General features: G+C 58.9%; 2 protein-coding genes across 2 annotated transcripts; one reads left to right on the forward strand and one right to left on the reverse strand.

The window, feature by feature from the left end:
• Window positions 1-2,433: 2,433 nt before the first annotated feature.
• Window positions 2,434-5,136, forward strand: B0H18DRAFT_1128739 (uncharacterized protein; the record flags this gene model as incomplete). The annotated part of the gene is made up of 3 exons (XM_048035357.1): window positions 2,434-2,545; window positions 3,041-3,696; window positions 3,745-5,136. 3 exons carry the CDS (start codon window positions 2,434-2,436, stop codon window positions 5,134-5,136), a joined length of 2,160 nt encoding a protein of 719 aa, XP_047884944.1.
• Window positions 5,137-5,255: 119 nt separating this feature from the next.
• On the reverse strand, window positions 5,256-9,733 carry B0H18DRAFT_962246 (uncharacterized protein; the record flags this gene model as incomplete). The annotated part of the gene is made up of 11 exons (XM_048043096.1): window positions 5,256-5,665; window positions 5,852-7,066; window positions 7,113-7,520; window positions 7,570-7,895; window positions 7,946-8,071; window positions 8,124-8,425; window positions 8,474-8,690; window positions 8,725-8,854; window positions 8,889-9,309; window positions 9,357-9,598; window positions 9,685-9,733. 11 exons carry the CDS (start codon window positions 9,731-9,733, stop codon window positions 5,256-5,258), a joined length of 3,846 nt encoding a protein of 1,281 aa, XP_047884945.1.
• Between the last annotated feature and the right edge of the window lie 734 nt (window positions 9,734-10,467).

Consider the following 10,467-nt stretch of genomic DNA (forward strand, 5'->3'; position numbering starts at 1 on the left):
CGAGGCCCAGCCACACTGATCGGAAGAAGATTCCCCGATCAAGAGACTATCCCGGCCAATCAACGCGCTGGACGAAGCGCCAGAGAAGCAAGGCGAGCACATTATTCAGTGGTACCTACTCGATACTAACGGTACAGCCGGAGTGCATTTCGACCGTTGCAAACGGTAAAGCCACCTCCGGCCGGAGCTGTGATTTCCTCGTTGCAAACAGGCCGGCCGGACTGGTTTCTAACAAGCCGGCCGAGCGTATCTCAAACCAGTTCAAACAGTCCGGCCGGTGTATCCCTAGGGCACCTATGTTCTGTCTGAACAGGGGGCCATTTAGTGTCTTGCTGGCAACGGACCGGCCGGGCAATAAGGGGTTTTACTTACAACAGATCAACCGGGATACTCTTTCTCCTATGGTAACGAACCGGCCGGGCAATGGGATCCTTCATTTGTAACGGGCCGGCCGGAGTGCATAATTCAGCAGTTGCAATGGGCCAGCCGGAGCATATGCTCCCTGGCTAATAACAGACCGGCCGGGTTGCATCATCTCTAGCCAGCAACGGAGTGGCCGGACCATTTTTCCACATTGATAGCAGGCTAGCCAGGCCATATAATCTAGCACTCCACACTGGTAACGGTCCGGCCGGGCAGTGGCACCATCCATTGGTAACGGTCCGGCCGGGCAACAGTATTGTGACCCAGTATTGGCTGGGCCAGTCAACAATAGACCATTCGGCCAATGAAGTAAAAACTTCGGCCAATGAACTAAAATGCCCAGCCAATGTTTTGAAATGTCCGGCCTATTGATTTGGCCCTGTAGGGACAACCTGGCTAATTTCATGGCCAGTAAAGCAAAAACCTGGGTGAGTGAAATCTCTGGCCAGTTAATTTGGCCAGCCAGTGGGGCTGTTTTGTGTTTTGCAGCTTCACTAGGCATCCCTAAGTCATGGGAAAATTATGCTGTGATCTACTAATGATGGTATACCCCATAGGTGCATAATACCACATATAGTATTTCAATAGCCCCCAGGGGACTGTGACCGGCCGGACCGTTTGAAGCAGGACAACTCCTGCCCGGCCGGCCTGTTTGTGGAGTCAGTTTGTTTAGGCTGGAGAACCCATCCTGGACCAGATGGATTTCACTCCGGCCGGTCCGCTTGCAATGAAAGGATTTTATCCCGGCCGGATCATTTGAAGTGGTGGGGCCTGAGTCCGGCCACTCTGTTTGCAACGTGGACCGGCCGGCCGCTCTGTTGCATGTGCTAACCCTGCCCTCCACCCGGCCTGTTTGCAGTGATGTTGTATGGGTCCGGCCGGACTGTTGCCTCTACAACCGGACTGTTTACAACAGGTACATTGCCTCAGCCAAAAGCCCGGCCGGCCTGTTGCAAGCGGTGCATTGTTGCTAACAGTAGACCCGGACTACTCCGGCCGGAGGCGGCTCTACCGTTTGCAACAGTCAAAATGCACTCCGGCTGCACCGTTAACAGCGAGGTTTTCCACTGAATGGGCTCAGGCGAGCAGAAGGCCGTGATCGATCACCGATCGCTCAAGACTTGGGACGATCCTGAAGGCGGCGGAGGAGTACCATATCGGGAAGGAGGGGAGTCTGACCGGGGACGGTCAAAATTTCAAGGTGGGGGTAGATGTGGGGCAGGCCCACATGGGAACAGCGGTACGAGCCCGGAACGACACACGCACTCAGGCCCAGGCAATGCGGAGCGAAGCGACATCCATTGGCGGAAGGACGACTCGGCGGAAGGACAACCAATATAAGAACACGCGGGAGGAAGACGGCTACAGTACATGGACAACAGGCTCCTCCCCCATGGCGTCCTCAACCTCTCCTTCCTCCAGATCATCGACATCCCTAACAGGCGCGAACCGCAGGCGGCGAGGTACCCCGGAGTAGCTGTCTGGGACGTAGACTCCCTCCGACAGGCGGGCGTGCAAGTCGCGGACACCGCCCTCGACCGTATTCAAGCCCCGGGCGATACGAACAGCTTCGGAACGAGCATCGCGGTTAGCGGTGCGGCACTCGTCTAGGAGGCCCTGGAACCGAGTAAGGAGGCTGTCGAGGCTGTCGGACGAAGCACGGTAGGACGAGAGCTGTAAGGGACGCTCCAAGTAGCGAACCGGAAGGAGGGGACAACCAATCTCTGCGTCGGCCTGCTCAGCGGTGACCCGATTCGGGGCCCAGGCGATCAAAGGGAAGGGTTCGCCCACGTAGCTATGCTGTGACGGAAGAGTGAGGAAGACTTGGTCGAGGTACTCGATCAGCTCCTGCACGTCGGGATAGCGGCGGACGAGCGGAAGGGAAGCGTCGCCGTGGGCAACCGCACGGGAACGAGAGTCGAAGAGCATTCGCTGCGGGGGGGGGGACGGCTTAGAGGGGGATCAGGACGAAGGACGAAGGAAAAGACGCATGATTAACCACCGAGCTCCATGGGCCCAGGCAAGCCATTCGTGGTCGCTATCAGGGTTCAGGCGAGGCTCGACAACACGTTCGTCGCGGAGAAGATCGATGAGGCGGTAGAACCGGGTGGTGAAGACGATGGTGGATGGGTTCGGGGGAGCATCGGCAGGCATCGCAGACGGTGGGGAAACACTGAGAGCTAGGCGGAGGGGGCGGAAGGAGCTGGAGAAGGGTATAGCGAGGCGTCGGAAGGAGGCGGAGGGAGCGGAAGGAGTTGGAGAAGGGGTACGGCGAGGGGTCGGAAGGAGACGCGGCGGGTGCGGAAGGAACGGGAGAGGAGAGGAACGGGTGCCAGCGAGGGTAGGATGTGGGAAAACAGTGGCGGGAGGAGACTTAGAAAGGGGGACGGAAGGAGGGAGGGAGTTAGTTACCTACCACTACCTCTCAGGACTCAGTATCTAGGTTGCGCCGGGCAATCTCAGGCTTCAGGTCTCGTCTCAGGCTCGCGTTCAGGCTAAGGAAGGTCGCATAAGTTAGGCTCAGGCTCAGGATCGAGGAGAACTCAGGTTAGGAACGTCGGAGGGAAGGCTATCGAGTATACCAGGCTCAGGAAAGGCAGTCTTCACTAAAGGACAGCGCGGACGAAGCGTGCGGCACACCACCCCATTCCCCCTTTTCCCTCCGCGAGGTACCACGGACCTCGCTCGCTTCCTCCGCCAACCGTCAACTGGTACCAACGACCCCCGCCCATCGTTTTCACTGATACCAAGAATTCCCTTCCGCGTCGTCCACGCACCGGGGACTCGCAATCACCACAGCGGGTTGCGAAGCTGAAGGCTGAAGGCAAGATCTACCCCGACGTCGCAATTTGGAATGGGAAAGACCAGCAGTGGGTGGAAGACCTGGAAACGTGGGACAGCACAGAGCACGACGTCGCGGCTTCCCTGGTTGACTGGGTGGAGAGGCGTCAGGCCGCGAAAAAGAAAGGGACACTCGCGGACCCTCCTCAGCTCGGGAACAAAGGCGAAGGCGAGATTGAAGTGGAAAGCGAACGCGAGCTGAAGCGTGCGGCATCCGGTCCGCAGAAGCGGTCTCCTGCCAAGAATAGTCCGCAGGCCGTCGAAGAGGCGTCTTCGCCCAACGTGGCGGACAGTGAGGATGAGGTCGTGCCTGAGACTGAGGAAGAGGCCGTGGATGCCGAGGAGGAAATGGAGGATGAAGACGTGGAAATGGTCGAGGCCCGCGTTGAGGAGCCCATTCAGGCGCATGCGCCTCTCCCGGCCCCCCGCAAGGTGAGCCTTACCCCTCGGCGTGTGTGCTTTGTTCTCATTTTGACACAGGTTTCCGTCCTCTCCGAGCGCGCCGCGGGCAAGAAGCCGGCTCAAATCCAGAAGAGGTTCCGGGAGCTCGACGAGGCCTCCGTGATATCCATCAGCGACGATGAGGGGCGGTCGCCTCCATTCAGCGAGAGTGAATCACCATCCCCTCCCACTCGTTGGCCGTCGCCTCATCTGCCGTCCCGCTCGGCCAGTCCGATGCCCGCCTCGCCATTGCGGACTTCAGGCCCCCCCATCACGTTGGCTGAGCGGAAGGCCAGAGTCGACGCCGAGATCACCGGCATGCGCAACATTGTCACCGACCATAGGGGGCCGTGCAGCAAAACATTCGGCATAATGTCTGGCCTCTGGTCAGGCGTTTTCGCTGATCAGGCCCACGTCGTCTTTCAGGCGGTCGAGGAGGTGAAGGCCATGAAGCTGGAGGTCGAAGAACTCAAGGCCATGGGTGGGTCTTCCAACGGTGCGGTCCTCAGGGAGCTTCGGCAGCTGCGTAACGAGTTCAGGACGACTGCAGACCGCCTCGATGGAGTCGAGGCGCGTCTTGCCGACCTCTCCGCCTCCCGGGAGTCAATGGAGAAGCGGCTCAAGGCAGCGGAGGAGCTCAAGACGTGGGGCGAAATGACCGTGAAGGCGGTGAGGCATGGGATGGACGAGAGCATTCGCCGCATCGAGGACATGCACACCGGGCTCGCATTCAAACTTTTGCAGGGCAAACCGGAGCAGCCTGAGCCCAAGCCGGCTCCGGTCCCCTACCCCGGAGTCATGCCGCGCTGGGCGGTCCCTCCCATGCAATCCCCCGGCGATGACGGCAACGCAGCCCCGCCTCTTCCTCGCCGCCGCGCTCCCATCGCTTCCCCGGCGCATGGGGCGAACGACGAAGAAGTGCATCCTGTGCGGCTTGCGAAGGATGCCGCACTCCGGACGAGGACCCCAGCTCGCCCTGTTGTTCGTCCAGCCCTTCTCGCAGGCCTCACGGGATATGGCTCTGACCAACCCTCGGAGCGTCAGGACTCGTCACCTTTCCTCCGTCCCACGTCCTCAACCATCGAGAAGACGGACGGTCTGGAGGCCATTGTTGAGGAACCGACGGCGCTGCCCACGGCTGAGGCACAGCCGGTCGGGCAAGAGACCAACATTGTCGCCTCCGGAGCCGGCGAAAAGGCGGAGGAAGCGAGCACCAAGGTTGGCGCGTCTGAGGAGATGGAGCAGGACATCCAAGTCGACGCTACACCCAAGCATGCGCCCGAGCATGCAATCGAGGCTGCGTCAGGTCCATGCGGGGGAGAGGCGGGTCCATCGAGTCACGAGGCCGGGCCTTCGGGGGGAGAGGCGTGCGATCGAGCGAAGGGAGAGGCCGACGAATGTGGCGTGAAGGCAATGGACATCAGCGAGTGACCCGGACAATGAAACAATGTACCTCTGTAATGTTTTGATTCTCGATAGGTTGTTGTACTCTGACTCGTCTAAATGAAATGACATTGCGCGTATGGACTGCGAACTACATAAGACTGCCATCATGCACGACCCGCCGCTTCAAGCGTCTTCGCCCTCTGCTTCTCCCGAAGCTGCGGGCCCCCGGCCTTCAACCGGCTGGATTGCCTGCCACCGTCCGTGGGGGCCTCGACTGGACTCGTCCTTCGCCGTTTAGACGGGGGCTTGCTCGAGGATGCGGGATTGTCAATGTCCGGCTTGTTGCGCTTCCGCGACGGAGGCTTTCGACCGAGGTCTTTTGTTGACTCCGGAGGAGAGGCGCTCTCCACCCGCGCCCCCAAAGGCGCCATCTCAGAGACCGTGGGGGTTGGAGAGTGAGGCTGGGCGATGGGCTCGGCTGCGGCCACTTCTGGCGGACCATTGGACAGGCCAGATGCTGCCGCCTCGGTCTCTTCCAAAACAATTGAGCGCTCGTCCATGTCTGGCGCGGAACCTCTGTTTCGTGGTTTTCAGTCGGCTCTCGCTCAACGCGGCTTCTGAATCGCGTCTTTGCTGGTCAGTGGCAGGGTTCGCATCTTGAGATGCAGACTGGAAAGAAGAGGCCTCCGCATCTCTCTGCTGCCTGGGTTCCGAAGTACTGGCAGGTCCTCGTCCACTTATTGAGAGGAGGGCTGAGCACGCAGTGATTCCTCAGCGGGAGCCTCGTCAGCAGCACCGTCCTTTACATGAGCACCCCCGGCCTTCGTCGCTTCCATCATGACGGCAGTTGAAGCACTGACCGTCGCAGCTGCCCCAGTTGCATTGGTTGGCCCCTGTTCGGCAGACGTTTGAGACTGAGGCCGAGCGAGCACGGGCGCATGAAGTGGAACGAATTCTCCCACACCACCGAGTGCCAGAAGAGACGCATGAAGTGCTTCTGCCGTCCATTGTTTTGGCGGGATGTCTGCCTGTGGGGGGGATTGGGCCAGTAGAGGCGGAGAAGGCGACCTCGCTTCTTGGAAGGCCGTCTGCTGACGAAGGTGTTCAAGCCTCATTGCGGCATCCTCCGCCTTTCGCTGAAAGTCCGTGGAGCCTGGGATGCCGTCAATGATTGGCACAGTGGAAATGGGCTGGATGAGAGTCAGCAGCTTCTCGCCATCCCTGAAGTCAAGTTCACTGTGTTCGACGAAGGGGGGGATATGGACCGGAGCGGGCTCGTCAGGGTCGTGCCTGAATTGAAAGGCATTTATATCGCGAAGTGCAATCCCGACGGAGAGGAGTACCTGCTCGGCCTTTTTGAGACAAGCGACGTTTCCGCACATCCACGGCTTCTTTTCGAGCTCCTGAAGCAGGGGCTCCAGGCCGTCTCGCCGAAGATGAACGTCCTCAGGCATGGTGGCCTGCTGCCAGTCCCAAGAGGCCCATGGAGCACCGTCAAGCGGCGCTGGGCGGAGGGAGGGCGCTCGGGGCTTCTGGCGGCCAAAGCTGTTGACGACTTCGAAGCAGCTCTCAACCGCGGCCTGATATCGCCCGTCCTGACTGAGGGTCGCTAGATATATGAAGCGCTTCTGTTCTCCACGGACGTCCTTTGGTGCTTTGCCTCTATACTGCTCCGCGCTTTCGACTGCGACGTCTCTGAGGTGCCACGACTCCTCGATCAACGTGTCCGGCGTTGAGGGCGCCTCACTCTGCGCAGCCGAGCTCGGCTGTGACACTGCTGGACTGTCGGATTCGTGCGAAGGGCCGTCTTCGCCGACCTCGGAGGTCCACCCGTCGGTGTCACTGTCAGATTCAGACTCTTCAACCTCACTGTGAGTCGCCTTTCGCTTTCCCTTCGCCTTCTTCGATAGCTTCGGCTTCTTCGTATTTCGCGGCTTCAACGTCTTCGGCTTGGACGATGATGCAGTGCGACTGCCTGGAAGCCGTCAGAAGACAGCACAGGCTAATGTTTTCGCGCACACCTTTCTTGGCTTTTCTCTGCTTTTCCTGCATTGCCTCCACTGAGCTTTCAGACGCCCCCTCGTCAGCCTCATCCCCCAGCCTGGCCTCCCTGGCTCGCACTGCCTCTCGCCTCGGCGCATCCTCCACCCAGCGGGCGATATACTCCTCATACTCTTCAGACATCACCTCGACTTCGCCGTCGACGTCTTCCAGGTAGCTCTCGAACTTGAAGGATCGTACGCCCTCCTCGCCATTCAGAAGGTCGCTCCAGAAGACGAGGAGGCGAATGCAGTTCGCCTTCTTGATTTTCGATGGATCCTCGAAGTCTACGTCTTCTAGCCAGAACTGGGGATCAAGACACCGCGGTGCGCCTTTGCCTTTCAGCTTAGCGTAAGGCAGTGCCATTTTTTTGCCGTTGGAGGCCGCGGCTGGATGAATAATCAGCGGCGTCGCTTCTACGGCTTACAACCAACGGACCGTAATGAAACGTGAGGAACTCTCGGACGGTGTGCTGCCACCATTGCGCAGTCTTGTGCCTGCTTTCGTCAAGTGTTGAGGCGCTCGGAAGCGAAGGCAGACCCGTTGCATCGTCGAGGACGAGCATCGTACCAAAGGCAGACTTTCTTTGGGCCTTGACGGCCTTGCCGCTCGGCCCTGCGGCGACTACTGCCGGCTTGTCCTCCTGATGCATGGATGTTACGAAGTTGTCCCAATCCGTCCATAGACGTTCTCTCTCCCAGTCCGGTCTGTCCCATATCTCGGTGAAGTTCATGGGTGCGCCGTTCGCCTTGTTGTGATCCTCCCTATCTCCATGTTGGCGTTCATTCAGCCACTGCAAGGAAAGAGGACGTACATTCCAATCACCGGGCCCTTATCGCTGCTGAATGCTCCCCACATGACGTTCATCCACACCCCGTCCTCAATGAGGAGCTTACGCGCAAACGGCACCAGCTTCGTCCTGACGGCTTTCCCGATCGAACTTTATGGAAGTGTGAGATCCGCATCCAGGCAGAAAAGGCGGGGCCACTCACTCTGCCGGCTTGATTGGAGGCTCAATGGGCGCCCCCTCCTTGTGAACCAACTCCCGCAGCTTCTTCGCCCGCTCTCCGTACTCCTTCTTTTCCTCGCTCGTCAACTCGTGCCAGACATCCCAACGCGCCACCCTGAATTTCTTTAGAGGATCGCTGGTGCCCTCTTGGTACGCGCGGCTGTGGACGTCTTCCTTTGTCTCGTTCAAAAACATATCACACCCGCGCGTACTCCCCTTTGCTGCCGGCTTCTTCTTCCTCCTGGCCTTTTCCTGGGAGTTCTTCGCCAACCATTTCCTGACCACCTACGCTCGATGTAAGCCAGCACCCAGCCGAGAGCCGGATGTACTTACCTCCGCCCTGTCGTTCAGAGAAAGATTCGTCATCGCTCCGAGGTCCATTTTGCCCAGCTCGGCTACGGCCTCTTTGAGCACGCCGTCCTTCTCCGCCTCTTTCGCCAGTCGAAAGGCGTTTGTAAACCCCTCGAGGACGCCGATCTGCGCGTCATGGAGGTCGATGTTGGGCTTCTTCATGACGAGCTCAGCGAGGCAGGGAGCAGCAGAATATTTGCTGGCGAGGAGCAGACGAGTCGCCCGAGGCAAACCTCAGTTTCGGGTGTCGGCCGCCATCACCGGGGCCGCCATCAAATATATCCCTTGATGGTTGCGGCGCAACATCGGCTGGCCGATATCCCGGCGCGACTGCGTGTTGCGCTTCGGGTGTTTCACTTAGCCCTGTGGCACTTGGCCGTCCGGCTAGAGCGTCTACCGACGGCTTCTCCGGGCAATTGTGGGGCGATCTGAGATCCTGGGGCAACGTCACTCGATGGGATCTTGTTGACTGGATTCGGTGCAGTCACGAGCGTGCCAGATTTAGAAATACCATGCAATGCCTCCCTCGACTCATTGGAGGTGTCCTGCGACGATGGTCCTGTTATCAGGTAAAGTACGTCGCTTGGGTGGCGATCTCCACTGATCTGCATCCTTGCAGCGCCCACACTGGTGAATGTGGCAGCTGGGGTTGTTCGTGCTGCGGCGATGCGTGCGATTCGAGCGATTTTGGAAGAGCGGGGCAAACCAGCCCCGCCTATGCCTGATGAAATTCCCGGAGACCAGCCGGCTTTCCTCTCTGCATCGCTGGCCGCGCAGTGCGGCTTTGCAGGGAGAATGATCGCAGAGGCCGTAATGAACTGCCGTTTGTATTGGAAGCGTCCGATGCGTTTTCTCCGTTACTAACTGTGTTTCTGCAGAGACGGCGGAAGCGATCGATGCCATACGTTACTGCGAAAGACTGAAGGCCCTCAAGGACACCTTGAAGGAGAAGCCGGACAACGAGCTTTTGATGCACGGCGGGACATATGGTGAGGACGAGGCGATATGGAGGCTGCCAGCAATCCTCGTGGATAAGCACGGAGCGCTGTTGCTCTGGTATCTTCCCGGAATATTGCTCGATTCTCGTCAGGTTTGTTCTGACCTTCGCTGGGTTGGGCTTTGTCTCACGGCATCAAAGGATATTATGCAAGACGCCATCCACGAGATTCCTCGCCAGCTGCGGGAGAACGCACCAAAGAACGAGGCCGTAAAGCAGAAGCCTAGCTGGCGGCGCAACAACATATATTTCCGAAGCCCGCCAGGTAGCTATCCGCCGCCCGGCACACCGACGTTTGCCCCGGGATGGTTTCCCATGGGCATCAAGGTAGGCATTCTTATCTGAATAGTTTCCTCAATGTTGAGGGCAGACAGACGGCTTCGGCAACGCCGAGCACATCGGCGACGATGACAGGGACAAAGCGCGAATCCGGCCTCCGGTTTCTTGACAAAATGGCCGAGATCAACGCGCTCGTATCTGCGATCATCGCCGTCATGCATCCCGAGCAGTTCAGGCTTGGTATGCAGTGCCGCAGCCGATTGGCGCAGGAGTCCGCACTGGAGGAGGTCTTGACGCACTGGCCTTCGTGCTTTTCTGCCATGCAGGTCATCAACAACCGGATTTGCCCTCCGCACTTCGATGACGGCACACCGTACCCTGCCTTTGATGTTCTGGCTACAGTTGGGGACTTCAAGGGCGGTCGTTTCCGCGTTCATAACGGGCCGGTCGACATTGATCAGTCGCCGGGAGGCATTATCGGCATTGCAGGGCATATGCTCCAGCATTCAGTGGGCGAATATGAAGGGGAGCGTACGTCATTTGCCTGGTTCGAAAAGGACGACGTATTTAGATGGGCGGGCTTGCGCCAGATTACGTGGAGTTCCGTAGATATTGTAAAGGCGGGACTCGGTCTTTAGTCCGGATAGATCAGGCGGTGTATGTACGTTGATGTGGATGTTGCCACATGCTAGGCCTCGGC

This window comes from Fomitopsis serialis (genome assembly GCF_022376445.1).
Source record: "Fomitopsis serialis strain Sig1Antser10 chromosome Unknown B0H18scaffold_337, whole genome shotgun sequence".
Lineage (NCBI taxonomy): Eukaryota > Fungi > Basidiomycota > Agaricomycetes > Polyporales > Fomitopsidaceae > Fomitopsis > Fomitopsis serialis.